The sequence below is a fragment of the Pezoporus occidentalis genome, unplaced genomic scaffold (assembly GCF_034315485.1).
Source record: "Pezoporus occidentalis ecotype Australia unplaced genomic scaffold, CSIRO_AGI_Poc_V1 ctg182, whole genome shotgun sequence".
NCBI lineage: Eukaryota > Metazoa > Chordata > Aves > Psittaciformes > Psittacidae > Pezoporus > Pezoporus occidentalis.
In genome coordinates, this window is record NW_026913662.1 from 1,143,377 (window position 1) to 1,160,648 (window position 17,272).

The following is a 17,272-nucleotide window of genomic DNA, read 5'->3' on the forward strand; positions in this document are numbered from 1 at the left end:
TTTGAGAACAGCCAGCTATCTGTTGACTGTACTACCCTTTGGGCTACTGTTGAATCCTAAGCGCAGCAAGACTTCCTGATTCCAGCCAGGAGTGGGGTCACCCTGCTTGCAGCTGTGCAGAGTCAGACGGCCAACTGGGGAGCCGCAGCACATGCTCCCGCTGTTCTGGCTGAGGAGACCTGGTGATGGGTATTTGTTCATACCAAGGTGCACTGGCTCTAGAACAGCTAATCAGAGGCTCATTTTCACAGCTTTCTCATAAAAAAGATGGGACCTGGGCAGTAGGACTGCCCTGTGTTGTGAATGCCCCATCCCTGGCAGTGGTCAAGACCAGGCTGGGTGGGACTTTCAGCAATCTGGTCTAGTGGAAGGTGTCCCTGCCTGTGGCAGAGAGGTTAGAAATAGATGATCCTTAAGGTCCCTTCCAATTTTAACCATTCTATGTTGTGCTCAGTGTGCTGTAAAGTGAGGGGCTGCTGTGCTGCACGCAGCAATAACATGCTAAGGAATTAAGGCTGCTTCCCTGCCAAGGCAGAGCAGCCCTCCTGCACACCAGGGCAGAACAGCTATTGTCTGTGTAGTGTTGGCTCTGCAGGAGAGGACGTACAGGCCTGCACTCTTGTAAACTATAGAGGGACCAAAGTAGTAAGTTCTTCATCTTCTCCTTAATGTTGGAACATCTCCACAAAGCCTGCTACCTTTTGGAGGAGTTATTATTTTCACATTACCTGAATACACCTGTTGTTTCGCATTACTGTTCAGGCCAGCCTTAGCCTAAAATTCTGCTAGTGAAGCATGTGTAACGATCACAGGAATGCATCTCCACAGTGTATGGTATCCATTTAAAAATGCATCCCCTAGTACCTGGCAGGCTGAAAGCCATTTGAAAATGAAATATTCTATTCTCTAACTTCTGTCCTGAACTGGCCTTCAAAAGTGGGGGATGAAGGGCTAATAAAGAAAGGTTGTTAACCCTTGAACATAGTTCTGAGATGTAAAGGATTTTATTCATCTTCACAGCATTTTTAATTCTGAGACACTATCTGAGCAGTATTACTCATCAAAGAATGAAATGTGACAGAGGAGCACAGGGCTGACCACTCGGCTTTACACACTTTGCAAAAGTAAATAAACCAGTGTAGTATTGTGCCTGCGGTGGCCAGGTGATTTGGAAATGGGTAGTCACTGCTGCTGTCCTTAAAAAGAGATGCAAAAGCCTCATTTCTCTGTGAGGCAATCCCTCTCTCCTTGTCAGCCCAACCTGAAAAATTGCACCAGAATAGTAATCACTGCAAGGGTGCAGGTACTTTGTGATTTTTTTCAGGTTGCAGTTTGAGACCTGCATCCTGTGAGGGTGAGTAGCCTAATGTGACCTCTCTGCAGCTCTTTCACAGCTTATGCTAGGCGAGTCACTTAACTGTACATGGCTCAGTTTACCTGTGAAGTGAGGTTAAGCATTAAGCTGCAATAGACAAAAGTATTTCTTAACATTTTGTAAGTATCTAAAACCTGTAACAAAGGTATAAATTACTCAACCAATACACCAAGAAGCACGCATGAGGGAATGGGAAATTAACCATAACAAACCACTTTAACACAGCATCTCCACACTCTGCTGAGAGAGGTGTTTCACTGAAAGAGGTGCAGTCTCTTGGTGTACCCAGAAATGCTTGGCAAAACATTAGCAAACAGAGAAACTGTTTAGAAATCTTCATCGTCGAAGGTCTCGGTGCACCTCAGCATGACAGTCTCATAATCAAACTGAAGATCTTCTTCCTGAAACACCCCCCCCCCAAAGTCAAGCAGGGTTAAAAACTACAGGAGTTGATTGAATTTCAAATATACAGTGGGTTGGTCAAGTGCTGACATGTGCCAGCTGATGTGTCATGAGCCCTCCTCTGAATCAGCAACCAACACTTGCCAGGTGCCTGAGGTGCCAGATGAAGAATAGCTCAAATCTTCAATCAATTTCTTTTTAAAATCACAGGGCTCCACCCTGTGTCTATCAATGTCATTTAGACAACTGGGCCCGAGTGTGGTAGCAAGTGGGTCACATAACAGGCTCTGAAGATATGAGAGCTTCTTTGTGAGCCCTTAATTTCTACTGACTTCAGGCTTTGCTGCTCTTTTAGCAACAACAGGAAATAGTTTTGTCTTTCACCAGCTTAAAGAGAGAAAGTGGCTCTTGAGAAAAATGTAAGTGTAGGAGATAAAGGTGTTCATGCCTGCATTCCATCTAATCCACCTTCTGCACTGATGCAAGACTCTTTAGAGCAAAACTACTTTTTAAAAATAGGTGCCATTTAAAAAATGAATAGTGTAAGGAGCACTAAATCCAACTTGTTTTTTAAGTGTCTCACCTAAGAATCTGTAGTTTTAACAGAAATTGGGCCTTCGAAGAAGCAAAAGCTCTCAGTGCCATTTAGAAAAGACCCTCAGATTTTTACTTAGATACTGTAAAACCTTTGGATCTCAATCTAAACTAATTCTTTACTACTTTTGCTGCTAAACATCTCTTATGTGACCTTAAGACAACAGCTCTCGAAAAATGACAAGACGGCTTTAATCTCACACTCAGAAATATTTCTCTACCATCTATGATGGAAGTATGCTCCTGTTCTCATTTTTGGGTCACTATCCTTTTAAGAGTCCGCCCCATCCTTGTCCAAATGATTTAGTCTCTCCTCTTGTGCAAAAGTCTTTCTCAAGCTTTTTGTACCAATGGGGTGCATGCCCTTGGCAGCCTTGAGAGCCAGGACAGCAGCTCAAGAAAGGCTGTGCTCAGTGGATCTGAGATTACAAAATCCTGAATATACACAATGCAACAGTAATACTTTGTACCTGGACAGTTACACAGAAATGGCATAACATAGCACTGGCATATGTTGAGCAGCAATAAAACCCATCACCTCATCAGCTCTGCAGATGAAAGGAGACCATAAGCTGTCTTTTGTATTTCAGTTAGGTGCAAACTGCATGCCTCGCCTTCATACTGGACCTGCTACCCACCTCTATGTCTTTTACAAAGTGTGTGCACAGTGCACCAAGACTTGACATTATCCTTGGGATAATTTATCTCAGCACTGCCCAGACTCCTGGGCTAGTGTAGCACTAGCACAGGTACTGCATCAAGGGATGGGGTTCAGTGGGCAGGAAGAGCTCCTTTCCCTGTCAAGTCCAGGAGTCGCTGATGCTCCAAGTAGCCCAGTTTCTGGGGTAATGTATGTAGCCTATACTGAGCTGTCTGCTGCTGCTTGGGTTAGTTATCTATACAACCACTTCCATAACTGCCTCAATTTGTTTGTTTGAGATGGAGCCAAATTTCTGCTCTCAAAACAAAAAAAATCTTGTCATTTCTTTTTTTTTTTTTTTTTTTTTGCCTCTTGGTGCAATTTGCTGTACTGCAGTTCTCTAAACCAAAACAGACTCTGACCTTCTTATTATCAGTACTCCCTAGCCTTGATTTCTGCTCACACACCCTTTTTATTGTCTTATCACAGACAACTCAAAGTTCCTCCCTAAAAGAAGTGCACACATCCTTTTATTTTCTTTTGGATTCAGAGAGCTCAGTCAACTGCCAATCTGCAGTACTTAAGCTTCTTTTCCTGCTTGTCTTCCCATTACTCATATTTTCCTAGTCTTATTTCAAATGTCCCTCTTCAAAGCTTGAAAGGGATACTATCTCTTATACCACCTCATCTGGGAGCTGTGGGAAGGACCTGGGCTCACACATAATAATGCAGCACCAAGCAGAAGGACAAAATGGGACCACTCAATGCTGCCAGGAATGACATTCACAAAAGCAATTTAAAACTGGAAAATACTGTATCTTTGTTTTCTAGGCCTGCACAGTTCGTGGTCATGTACATAAATATGGAAGAGCTCTGCTTTGATGCAGAACATAGTTATTCTATGTAATAAGGCTGTGTAGATCAGTGCTTGGTCTCTGACAAAGGCCGGGAGTAGATGTTCAGGCAAAAAGTCCAAGAACTGTGCATGCAGTGTGTTCTGTTCCACAATATATGCTCCAACATTATGGCAAACTGTGCTGTGAGGACCTTCTGAGCTGGGAATTGTATCTAGACCTTCAGATTTAGTAACTGTCAATGGATTGATGCCCAGGAGTTAAATCTGGTAATTTTCATGTGCAAGTGTTTTTTAATGTTGGGTTGTTTTTTTCTTTTTTAATTTCATGGAGTATCTTCTAGTTATTCTTACGTTAGACACAGTGAATAATCATTTTGGTACCAAATCACACCATTTCAGATCAAAATTCTCTCACAGTACATGTCAGTCTTTTTTGTGGAGAAGTCCTACTTAGTTGCTCCTCTTTAATGCCTTTTGGTGTGCCTGCTGCCATTCTCTGAGCTTCCTTTACTGCTACTGTCTCCCTGAGATGGGGGCAATCAAGTGGCATGCAGCAGTTGCTACGTGCTTAATGGTGCATCACTAGTTTCTGCTTAGTTTTCTGTCCCAGTTACCCCTCATCAGAAATACTCTACTTCTGTCAAAGGAGCATCTGCTCAAGTAACAGCTACTGGGCAGAATATAGGTGATGAAAAATAGCAAAAGAATGGCTACTGTGGAGGTACAATTGACTCTGAATCCGAACAAGCAACTCTGGCTGAGGTATAGCTCCCTTTCTCTCCTCCACCCATGTGCAAGCTCTGAGCCACCTCCTTGGGAGGAAAGCAAGAATGCAAACACCATGACTTCTGGCTCAGGGAACCTGCAACTGTAAGGCTGAGGTTAAGAGGCAGCTCAGCAGCTGTTTATCAGCCCTTTCAAGAACATGAATACCCTACTCCTAAGGCCTGCCAGCGGATGGCTCAGCCTAGGGAACCTGGCACCCAGACAAGCGGAAGGTGGTCCTGCTGAGCTCAGAATGGAGTGGCTGGATGTTAATGGAGAACTGCAAAATCAGCTTTGCCTGCTCAGATGAGATCACTCAAGCTTTTCCAAAACGAACTTCCATGAAAATAATTAAAAAAAGAAAAAGAAAAAAAGAGATCCTCATGTAATCTGCTATTTTGAATAATTTCTAAGCACTATCAACACCTCACACTTTGCCTCTTACAAAGGCAATCCTACTGACCTTTTGAAATGACACATCTGAAGTGATGAGCCCCAAGCTGTCATTTGTAATGGTTCTGGACAATATGATCAGAAGCACAGAAAACAGAAATTCTTTCTTGACAATGACAGAAACATACTGTTTATATAAGAAATCCTTTGGCAAAGCTTACCTGGCAAAACTGTGTATCAGCAAAGAAGAGTTTTTTCAGGAAGTCAGTGGTCTGCAGATAGAGCATGTGGTGATCCTTTGGATTTTCGTAAGTGCAGCTTGCAAATGCTGAACTGAAAATGGAACCAGACAATACATTCAACTTTCCATTCCTTCATTTCTCCTCCTACTTTAGCTCTTCCATATTTTTACTTTCTCTCCTTCGTATTTTTCTTATAAATTAAAAAAATATTCAAATTGTTTTCCAAGATAATTCTGATATTAAATACAATAGCCAAGCAAGACAGGGAAGAGAGGAAGTAGATGTACTGATGATATACTTTCTAATAAATGCAAGGAAAATATGTAAGAGAAGAGAACAGCAATAGAAGAAACCAGAATCACAACAAATAGATCCATGTAACAGCTTTAGTAACATTGTTTTGGGGAGAAGTATCTATCCATTATAACAGAGAGCAACAATGGTTATTTGTTGGTGTATTTTTTTAGGGTTGTTTAGAGGAACAGCTTTGACTTCTTTTGTAAAGTTTTTGAGTGAATGCAGTAACGTGTGGTCATGAAATGACAATCACCTATTGCTGGCAGGTTTGTATTCAGGTAACAGGTACTTCTGTCAAAAAAGCTATGAATTTTGTTCCTCTCCTCTATATCCTCCCTGGAATTTTACAAAGTTCTGCCATCATGTCTAGAATTACAAGGCACAGAGCGACAGGGAAGGAAGAGAAGAGGATAAACATTGACTATTGAAATACTAATCTAATTTGGGACCTAAAACAGATTGCAAAGATGATGGCAATACACTGTGGTATTAAGGAATAGTTAATCTTATTTTAAAAACAAACAACAATTGTGACCTAATAAATGTTATTTAATAGATATGTATTTCTTAAGCCCTATTATATATTCAAGCATATTCTGATCAACAGCCAAAACAGCCTTTTTCCATTCATTCTGCTCTGGAAGTGCAAGGTGGAATGGTGGTAAAAGAGATTCACAATAAAGAACTCTAAATATGGAAAAATAAGTAGGAAAAGGGATTAAAAAAACCCCAAACCAAAACAAAAAACAAACCCAGAATAAAAACATTATTTGCAAAAAGAAACAATCCTAATGAAGTAACAAGAATGCATAAAGATGAGTTTTAATGTGATTTTCCTCTTCAGGAAAGCACCCTTTTCTTTCTTTGGTCTGAAAAATCAAAGGCAGTGCCAGCTTTGCATCTGACATGTTCTCTTTTAGTTAAGTCATCTGACCTGTAGAGGAAAAAGATGTTTCTATTTAATAGGTCTTGTATTTCTTTCATGTAACTACTCAGGTCAACCACACTTTAGCTTGATCACTTCCTTGTGATTGAATTGGGGTACTTGAAAAAGGTAAGGGAGACAATGTTAGAAAATTATCTTTTTTATCTCATTAAATGTGGGTAGAGTTTATGACTAGCTGACTTATCCAGGGAATGCCTTATAGTCCTCCTAGACCTGGTTAAGTGAGAGAGAGAAAAGGAAAGCATTACAAATACTGTAATTTGAAAAGATGGAAAGCTATGCAGAGTAGTGAAGAAAATCAGAAGGGCCCCAGTTACTTTGAAGCGATGGGGTGTTCTTAGTAAGTGATTCTTACTAATTCTGTCGTAAATGCCTATTAATCATTTCACTTATGCACCCTAAGAGACAGTATTATTATGAGCACAATTGCTGGAGCCTGCTATTGTAACCATTTACTGAAAATCAGGCACAAAAAGAGAAGCTAAGCTATTACCTTACTATGCAGAAAACTTGCCATGGAGAATTGATAGTGAGCTACTAACTTAGTCTGTCTAGCAAAAGGGGTGAGTTTGCAATTTACCTCTGGCTAGACATTCCCTGAGTCTCACTTCTGTCAAGGAAACCAGCAGCAACATCAAACGCATCTTCAAACATTACCTATTGGAGAAACACTTCAGATGTCAACATATCCAGCCACCCAGAAGTTCTACCTAGTACATAATTTTATAAATGAAGCTTTTAAAAGGATGATATTCTTTCTTTCCTTTTACAAGTATGCTTACGGCTAGAGTAAACCAAGAGGGTTTTGTGAGGACAGGATTAATAGGGAATAACTGTATTTCATGACTAGGAACATAAGGTTAGTACATTCCCTTCAGCCTGCGTTTCAACTTCTAGGAATTAGACTTAACATTACATCTCCCAAAAATCAGTAAAACATGAATTGTATCAGTGCTTTAGAGACTTGACCATGGGCTGCTGCTTCTGGCTGGAGACCTCAGTCTCCCCAAATCTCATTCCGCTGTGTGCGACATGGCTTGCAAAGGAATTTAGATGCTCCCTGCGACAGACTGATAAACTCATTAGTTTACGGTGCCATAATGCAGTTCACACATTTTCTGTGCCAGAAAGTACTGTACATGCAACACCACCATGACATTTCCTAAGGAGGTCAGCAATATAAGTTGTGTCATGTGACTCAGAAAGAACTTGTCAATACCATTTACTTACATGCTAAAGGTGGACATCTGCAGCTAATAAAATTACACGTCTTTGAGCAGCTAGTTGCTTAAGTAATCAGTGCTCCAGGAACAGTTTACAAAGAGTTGGCTGTTATTTCATCTCTTTTTAACAAATGCTCGGTCTACTCAGTCACTAAGTTCTTGGCTCTGCAGAGGTGCATGACACAGGCAGTCATTAGCCCTGTATCACTGGAACTTTCTCTTTGCTACCAAGTGCTTTGATGAAAAGAAGCCACACAACCCAAAACACAGCAGGCCTTGGCAAACTGGGTATTCCTTCTGGATTTAGATCATCTGTGCTCCTTGGAGAGTTTGCAGAGAACAGTAACTAGGTAATTCTTGTCCTTGCTTCCTACCCCTGGAGCAAGTTAGAGCAAATTTAACTGTTACTTAGCACAAAAACTACAGGTCAGTGGAGACTATTGGGATTACTACCACTGCACTCCTATAGCTTGCCAAGGAGACAATTCTCTCTTTTACCAAGAGAGAATTTAGTGCGGACATTTACTCAAAGACTACTTATTGTCTTCACTTTTTGCATTCAAGTGGTCTTGGAAAGCTTAATTGCAACTACTGTATGTTAAAAATTAAAAGCTGCAGAGCCAATTAGCATCTGAAAGCTTGGAGTTTCAGAGGCAGATGTATGTTACTGAGCACTTACTTCCTCTGGTGTGGAGACTGAGGAATCACTGGGTTCCTCACTGTTACCTCGACTGTCCCTCACACTACCTTCAGTGCATGCAGGCTCCTGGCAAGCAGCCTTAGGATCCATGAGGAAATCTCTCTGGCTACAGTACTGCAAGATGCTGTCTCTCCTGTCTTCTGAAAGCTCTTGCCAGAGGTGGGAAATAGCCGTGGATACCTCAGGAAGAGGCACCTCCTCAGTGCAAACAATTCCATGCTCTATCAGTAGATCCACTGTGTGCTTATAAAAATACAGGTATCTGCAATGAACAGAAAGTGAGCATCTCTTAAGAGCAGGCTATGATCCAGCCATTTACTATAATTCAGCAGGAGCCTGGGGAGTAGCTCTGATTCATAACTACTTCGCTCACTCTCCCCCTAAGACTTCATACAATTACTGCAGGTTGTCCAACACTGTTTGAAGGTCTTAGCAACTCTTTGCCAAGGTTTCATCTGCAAGAGGCACATTCTAGCCACACTCCAAGCAAAGCTGCCTCACAACAGAAGCTCCAGGCACTTCACACTGTACTTGTTGCACAGGAAAACCTCATTCTGGCATTTCATAAATTTTGAGTTACTTGCCTTTATATCTGAGGATTTTACGTTGTAATTCACTTCTTATACTTTTAGTGACATCGCACTAACTTAGCCTTGGCTGAGGCTATATCCTGATGTATTAGGTACTATAGATACAGATAGAAAGAGACTACCCCAGGCCTGGATGCTCTGACTTAAATAAGCATAGGAGCTCAATTTCCTCCGTTTTATATCTGAAGAAACACATCCTTAACACTGACTTCTGTGCAGTCTGTAGTGAAATTTGTAATGGAACATATGTGCCATAATTTCAACCCTGTTACTAATCTCAGAATGAGCCCACTTCTTCTGTTAGCACTGTGTGGCACAGTGAACTAGGGATAATAATATCTACTTTGGAAAGGTTATTTTATGTTAATTAAATGCTTAGAGCCTCTCGGATGAAAATAACAAGATCAAAAGAATACAAACCAAGAGTTCTATAAACAGCAGTCACTCTTACTAAGTTTGGGCTCAAAATGATTCCTTGAAGATGTCCCAGATGAGCACATTTCCTGATTAACTGAACAGTATTGCATGAGAGAAAATAACTCAGAAGAGTTCAGTCTCTTTTCTTTACTCATTTTCCTTTCTTTTCTCATTTTCTCCTCTCCTCCCCTCTCCTCATAGTTGTTCCAGCAAACCAATATCGAAAAATCTTAAGATTCTGCACACAAGCATAAACATATTCAAACTCTGGTTTCCACACTCTGGAGTATTTTCCTTCATTGCTGGAGACAAAATAACAGAAGGAGAATAAGCATTCTCATGTACAGTATTGCTCTCACTAAAGATTCTGTATGTCCAGCTCCAAACAAAGGATCTGGAGTTTCTCAAACAGAAGAATATGAATGGTCATTAAACTGCTGTGCCAAAGAAATTAAGCTTGAACCATGACTCAACTATCTCCTTCCTGGCTGGAAGGATACAACAACATTTTGCACTGGACAGGGTACCCTACCAATGTAGCTCCTGTTGCTGGACATGGGGAAAAAAAAAACAACAACAAAAAAAACAGTTGAAGCTCAAAGCATTTCTGATGCTGCCCAAATAATATGATTATGCAGTCACCAAAAGGCTGTTACTTTCTTTGATGAAGAGTCCCTATTGTTTTATGCCTGTTATAAAAGACCATTTTTTGAGAAGAATTAGCTATGAACCAACTGTGGTCTGCCGTATGACTGTAGAACAACTGCCAGAGTCCATACAGTACAGGCCCTGGTCTTCCTCGTCAGTGAAGAAGCTCTTTATGGCTCTGTCGTGCATGCTTTCATGAAGTAGAGCTTACTTCCCCCAGAAAATCTTGAGTCAGCACATTTCAAGGTCTTGTAAATGATACCTTACTACAGCCACCGCCGATTCTCACGGGAGCAAAAGCAGGAACAGGAGCGAGAGGCTGGTGCCATCTGCTGGCACAACTGAAGCCTCACTTTGATGAAAAACTCAATAATCCAAGGGAATTTTATAAATAAGCACCGGCTCAAAGGAAAAGAGAAGGAACCGCGGAAGTTTTTGTTTACGTGGAAGGGGATGCCAGGCGCACCTGTGGATTCTCCTGCACTGCATATTCTTAACTCTGAAATGGTTAGGGTGAAACTGACTCTGCTTGATGGTACAGGATAGATTAGATACCCATCTGTTTCTCAAATCTTTACAACTAAATTATCATTTATGCTTTTGGAAAGCATCCATGACCTCTAAGTACCTCCTAGTGCTGTCTGACAGCAAGAGGAAGAATAATGTACTCAGTCTTAAGATACCAATAGCTTCGAAATAAACCCAGTAATTTTTACCATTTCAACCAGAGACTAAAATACATGGATCACTGACATGAGAACAGTGGTCTTTGACTTTTAGGTCTTGCATCAGGCACTTAGGAGCTGATTGTAAAGGAGGTTACAGGCTTGTACCCACTAGCTAGAAGTCTGACACATACAGGTGTTTACGTTCCCCTTCTCCCCCCTGCCATGTTGCAGACATTCTGAAGAGTGCTTTCTTGTATCTTCCAGACCACCACTATTTTGCAGCCCACAGGCTGAGGACTACATGATATTCCCTGACTGGATCCAGCCTCATCCTGCTCTGATCCCACAAAAAAGTACTGCAAGCTGTCAGGAGCTAAAGGTCTATTTCTGTGAGGGGCAATAAGTGTTCAAGCTCCTCGTAACAATGCTATTACAGGCAGAATGAACATCACTGTGGGGGAAAGTGTCTGCATACCTCTGGTTCCTGCACCTCCCCAGAACACATACAGCTAGACATACAGCAATTCTTACATTCCTAAAATCTAGCCCTGTTGCAGAGATACAACTTGATAGTGGTACAGATGCCACAAATACACATGGACATGCACCTACGTAAAGCACTCTGGATGAATAATCTCCTATTCCATCTGAGCTTGCCTACTGAACCACTTTTGTTAGGAGGTCTGTTGCATCTGACCCTGCCAGCAGTACGGACAGTGGTAAAACATGGCCATGCATGGACTGACATATTTAAAAGAATTTTTTTTCCCTTTCTTGAGGATGCATGGAAAACCCCCAGGGATTTTCCAAGGCCTGGAGAGCTGGGGGCTGCTATAATGCTGGGAGTCCATTGACATGCAAGTTGCCGGTAAGGGACATAGGAGGTGCTCAGGTTCATCACCAGCAGGGTTAAAATTGCTGGCATAAAGCTCCTGCAAGGCAGATACAAGTTCCAGTAGGGCTGCATGAACAGCAGCAACTGGATGCACAGTGCTATTTCAAACAACTTAAAAAACTGAAGTCAACATGGGATGCATCTACCGTTCAAATTCCACTAGATCTGGGGATGAAGTGTCTGAAGACTGGATCAGTTCTGGCTTCCTATCCTCTTCCAGCGTTGGCTTTTCACATTCTTGAATCAAATACGAGACAGAAGAGTCAGTCTCACTTACAGCTTCGGAGGCTGCTGCACTGCTGGAAAGAACACAAGAATACACAGAATAAAAAGCCACATGAACAACTTATGAATTGAATTAATAAGACCCTTGTCATGCTCACTCCCGAGTGAAGGGCCATTCTTTCCAAGCCAGCCTTCTCATCCTCTTTTTGTCTGCAGGCAAATGAGAAGTCCTTGCTGGACATCAGCTGCATAGGAGGGAAGGAAATACAAGCACTGACTAGAAATGAGACCAACAACATGCTTAGAGTGTTTTTTCACAGCACAGATATTACAGGGGTCCAGGTGAAATCTCTTTACCTCACACTGAAAGGCCTCTGCTTGGAAATACAGCAACAATGATGAAGAGGTTCAGAGATGCTGGGATGAAAACAAGTGCAAAGTATTATCATCTTTCTTTGATTGGTATAAGTCCTTACCTGTGATTGCTGAAGTGCCTCTTGACATATTCCTCCCTGAGTTCCTCCAAGCCAGATGGATTCCAATCCTCCAGACTGAAGGATTCTGTTGTCAGCGGAAAAGTTACTGTCACATCAGTGGTACTCTAGGCTTCCCTCTCACCCTCAGCCCCAGTCAAACAGAATAATTTCAACAACTGGTTTTTCACAAGCCAGAGCTTTTCATAAGGCAAAAATGATGTAAAAGGAGAAACTTCTGCCTCTTCTACAATGTAATTACCACGGGGGGGGGGGGGTATGATTATTGAGGAACTTTGAATCGATACCTTCTTCCTAATGTTGGTCTGATAGACCTGATGGTGAAAACAACCAGCAATCAATGTCCAGGCAAGTACTAGTCAATACAGTATTCACAAGCAGTATGAATTAATTAGTATGCAAGTAAATGCAAGGGGAAGTTTACCTCCAAACTCTCCTCAACCAGCCTCACTGCTTGTGATCCCTTCAATTTTGTAAAACAACAGAACAGTTTGTGTTGGATAGGACCTTAAACGTCATCTGGTTCCAGCCCCTTGCCATGAGCAAGGACATCTTCCACCACACCAGGCTGCTCAAAGCCCCGTCCAACCTGGCCTTGAACACTGCCAGGGATGGGGCAGCCGTAGCTTCTCTGGGCAACCTGTGCCAGTGCCTCACCACCCTCACAGTAAAGAATTTCTTCCTAATATCTAATATAAACCTACCTTCTTTCAGTTTAAATCTATTCCCTCTTGTCCTGTCACTACATGCCCTTGTAAAAACTTTGTCTCCAGATTTCTTGTAGGCCCCCTTTATGTATTAGAAGACTGTTATGTCTCCCCTGAGCCTTCTCCAGACTGAACTCTTTCAGCCTCTCTTCATAGGAGAGGTTTACTCTGTCAAACTACTCCCTCTACCTATGGCTGACTTTTATGATTTATGAAAGAATGTGTGCTCAGAGGAAATTGCTCATTTTAAGCACTGGGACTTCTAACAGTTGCAAATTATTGGGAGGAGCAAGTTGAAAGAATAGCAATGTCTGGGTATTTTTTCTAGCCAACATTAATTTGCACACTTGAAGGGACATAAAAATATGGTCAAAGTCTCTACCCCATCAGCCCTCAGTCCTACTTGCTGCCACTGAGGGCAGTAGCCAGCATCAGTAAACAGAAGGCATGTTGGCAAGGGTGTGAAGTTCCAAAGTGAGAGCTGCCTCAACTGCTGACAGCACACGCTAGACTGGTGTGATGCATGCTGTCACAAGTGATAATGGAAGAGTGCATGAAGATGACCCATCACGCTGAAAAAAAACAAAACTGCAGCATCTCTCTTACCCATTTCTATGAGAGGTTCTTAATTAGAGGCTTCTGTTTCCTATTCTAGGAAATCCTCAAAAGCTTCTCTGTCCCCCTCCTTTACCTCACCCAGAGCCTGCTGTTCTGAAGTTTAAGTCCTGGCTGGGCTCAACTTGGACTGTGCCATATTGCTGCAGCTGTGAGGAGCGCAGACGCTCCTGCAGCCTCTCACTGGGAGCCCAAGCATGCAGCCTAGGGACCCATGCCAGCCCCAAACCTGCCAGGGGTGAATTGGCAGAAGGGTGACAAGGACACTCTGCCTGAACTACTTGCTGCCACGGGTTAGCAGGAATTACTTGTTTCCTTCCTTCACCTAGGATGAGGACAGGGTAGGAACAACTGAGAGTCAGGGGGATTTCTGAGGTGCAGTGTTTAGTGGGTCAATACACTTTTTGCTATCCCCTGCTTACTGCTACAACTAAAGCCACAGTTTAATGTTTTAATGGGCTCAGTCGTGTACCTGTCTGTCTCTATTTAACAAATAAATTAACAAAACAAAACCAGGCACTCTGTCCACAGCAAATGCAGTTGCATACAGTTACCTTTCATCTTCAGCAAAGAACCCAAGGTTTGCTCCAGCTTCTGGATAGATTTCTTGGCCTTACGCAAAACCTGATACTAAACATAAGAAGAAATGAGAACTGATTGCTCTCTGCTCTGACTAGATTCCTGTTTTAACATGCCTTGGTTGCTTACTTCACTTTTCCTTCATTTTGACCTTCAGTTATATCAGTGTCTCTGTGAAAACAACTGTGTTTTTTCACGAGCAACTGTCATGCATATGGAAAGGGAAAAGAACTAATACCAGAACAAACTTAAATACAGGATATAAATATATAATTATATTATGCAACACAAACATGTAACACCTAGTTACATAGACATTTGTTACTTAACTCTGACCTTCTTTCGTCAGCGGATGGTCTTGTTTGGCTCACTCTCTTCTTGGAGCATGTCCAGAAATACCATGCTTTGAAGTCTTGCTGGATATCTACCATCTTCAGGCATAAGACTTTACTAATCATTTCCCATGAGAATTATGGCAGGAGAAGCCTTTGCCCTGTTGTAGTCTCAGCTACACTTATGTAAACTGGAGTAACTTCAGTTTGCTGCACATCATTCCATCATTTATAGAAAACACAGCTGAGAACATATGGCCAATACATTTAAACATATGCAGCTCAAAAATATTTCAAGATTTATGTGATTGGTGACACGATCCACAATTGCCATAGGCAGGGTGAATATCTTGTAGAGTTTTCACATGTGTTATTTTAGTCAGACACTAACCACTGGGATTACAAGTGAATGTCTGTGTTTAGGCTCTCACAGATACTGAGCCTCCTTGGCCTTCAAGTGTCACACAAGGGGCACATGATAGTATGAAAATGCAATTTCAAGAATTGATGTGAAGATAGTCCCCTTAGACTAGACAAAATAAGTTATCTGTTTAGTCCTGGCTTCTGAGATAATGGTGATATCAGCTTAACTTGCATCTTGTTCAGAACATGGCAAACTGAACTCCTACCTCAACCTGCATGAGAGGTAAGGGGCTCAGCAGGCACAAGCCCCAGATAGCAGTATTTTGCATATTTGGAGCCTTAAAACCACTTACAAGGACAATTCCCTTCCTAAGCAATCATTATGCTCTCCATTTTACAAACTGGAAAACTGAAAAGTAACTGATCTTACTAAATGAAGCAGTGGTGGAGTTGAGGATAAAAAGGACTCCCTGTGTTTATTCCTCTGCCTTGAGAATAGTAATATCCGTCTTTCTAGTAGCATTTTTGTGTCAATTTTATCTTTATAAACAATTTTGTTTTAAGGAAATAGTTTTGGGGGTTTTGGTTTGTTGGGTTTGGTTTTTTTGGTTGTAGTTTAGTAGAGACCAATAAACAGTACTGGTGGTTGTTTTTTCCTGACTTATTTTTCCAGTGTGTTGAATAGAGAGTGCACCCTCATAAGGCTGAATGAATTACTCCCTCCCCTACAATTTATTCTCTTAATCCTTAAACACACTATTCTGATTTCACAACAAAATGCTGCAAAATGAAGATACTTCATCATGGGATCCCTTGGTTTGTTTACAAAATATAAAGAAGCCGCAAAGCTATAAAGAAGCTGCAAAAACCCTCTGAGAAAAGTGCAGATAGGGCCCATGATGAACCCATGATCCATAATTTACAAAGTAGGCAATTTTCTTACACTGACCTGCCTGCTTTAAAGTAAATGCAATCGAGGAAAGCTGCACACAGTGAAATTACACACAGACTGGCATCCATAAAGATACAGTGGCCATCCTAAGGAAGCTGGTTAAAATTAAACACACCCACATATAACAAGCACTGCACAAAGTGCAGTCACTGCTGCGCACCTTTGATGCTGAACTGCCTGACCGGGACAAAACAGCTTCCTGCAAACTGCTGAAGAGGTTTGCCAGCGTAGCCCGGTGCCGTGCCTGTGATGAGCGCTGCTTGGCCACGTGAGGCTCTGCCTCTTGCAGTTGTCTCAGGGGACTGGGATTCACTCTGGCATGCGTCTTCCTACAGCCTCCAGCTGTCTCCATCAAAAGCTGCAATGCAACATTTATTTATGTTGAATAAATATGTAAGTGAAGAAAAAGAAACCTTAAAGCCTGCATAGTGGACTGACGAAAAAGGCAAGCTTGGGTGACTCAAAAGAGCACTCCAGCTCATTTTTCTGCAGTTTGAAGTTTGAAATCTTCTCTTTGCCTGAGGTATGTCACCTCTAAGTACTAAGGCCTAACCTATCACTAACGATAAACTGTGGGGCATGAAACACAGCTGAGACAAGCCTCCCACCTCCTGCACCCTTCCCCACAATGACATGATGCTCCATTTTCATGGGCTATGTGGGGCTCAGCTTCACATTGTGCTGAGGCTCCTCAGGCCCACCAATGGTAAAGACAGACTTCTTCTCCACGCCAGAATTCTTTCTCCAATTAACTGTGACATCTGAGCAGGCATCGATATGAAATGTACACGTGTAACAGAGACTGACACTTGCCCACCCGGGCCCGCTGCAGCCACCCCTCCAGCCTGAGAGAGCACAAACTGCCCGCCTTGGGAAGCCCTTCCTGGCACTGGACGAGTGCTCCCTGCCCCATTACCGACTGCAAGCACGGCCTAGAGATAAGAACGCCTACCCCTTCTGCAGCCGGGAGGGAAAAGGCCAGCCCGGATAAGCCCCCGCGGAAATCTGCCAGAAGCTTCCGTGGATCGACCGAGCGATCGATCGATCGAACCCGCCCTTCCCTGCCCGGCTCGGCTCGGCTCGCCTTCGGCCCGACCCCCTCTCATGTTCGCCGCTCCCCTGCCCATCCGCGCCCAGCGACTCGAGCCGCACGTGGCAGAGGGCCAATCGGGACGCAGTCGGAGCTCGCCGACAGCCAATAAGGAGGCGAAGAAAACGCGGGCTTTAGGTGCTGGCTGGGAGGGGGCAACGACGAGATGGGTTAGTGGTGCGCATGTGCAGCTGCGGGGACTACAAGCTCCGTCATACCTTGTGCTGTACAGGCACGGCAAGGCACGCTGGGAGCCGTAGTTCT

At 42.7% G+C, this 17,272-nt stretch overlaps 1 protein-coding gene across 5 annotated transcripts; it reads right to left on the minus strand.

Annotated features, from left to right (window-relative positions):
* Nucleotides 1-1,478: 1,478 nt before the first annotated feature.
* On the minus strand, nt 1,479-16,958 carry STRA8 (stimulated by retinoic acid 8). 5 transcript variants are annotated; one of them, XR_009964176.1, is made up of 9 exons: nt 16,079-16,956; nt 14,247-14,322; nt 12,353-12,440; nt 11,798-11,950; nt 8,413-8,695; nt 7,091-7,167; nt 5,247-5,358; nt 2,842-2,919; nt 1,738-1,776 (listed from the first exon to the last, which is right to left on the minus strand). XR_009964176.1 is itself a non-coding variant. In XM_062615506.1 (8 exons), the coding sequence occupies exons 1-8, from the start codon at nt 16,268-16,270 to the stop codon at nt 2,914-2,916; spliced, it is 987 nt and encodes a 328-aa protein (XP_062471490.1). In that variant the 5' UTR covers nt 16,271-16,956; the 3' UTR covers nt 1,479-2,913. The 5 variants fall into 5 exon arrangements, 4 of the variants coding, with proteins under 4 accessions (XP_062471490.1, XP_062471488.1, XP_062471489.1 ...); XM_062615506.1 differs by having other exon boundaries at nt 1,479-2,919; XM_062615504.1 differs by lacking the exon at nt 2,842-2,919 and having other exon boundaries at nt 1,479-1,776; nt 16,079-16,954.
* Between the last annotated feature and the right edge of the window lie 314 nt (nt 16,959-17,272).

Excerpts from the sequence above, each read along its gene's own strand:
- STRA8 (XM_062615504.1), bottom strand. The coding sequence starts at position 16,270 with ATGGAGACAGCTGGAGGCTGTAGGAAGACGCATGCCAGAGTGAATCCC. Across the intron at positions 7,168-8,412 it reads CAGTCTCCACACCAGAGGAA|GTAATGTTTGAAGATGCGTT; the intron begins GTAAGTGCTCAG and ends TTTCTCCAATAG. Across the intron at positions 5,359-7,090 it reads CAGGGAATGTCTAGCCAGAG|TTCAGCATTTGCAAGCTGCA; the intron begins GTAAATTGCAAA and ends TTCCATTTTCAG.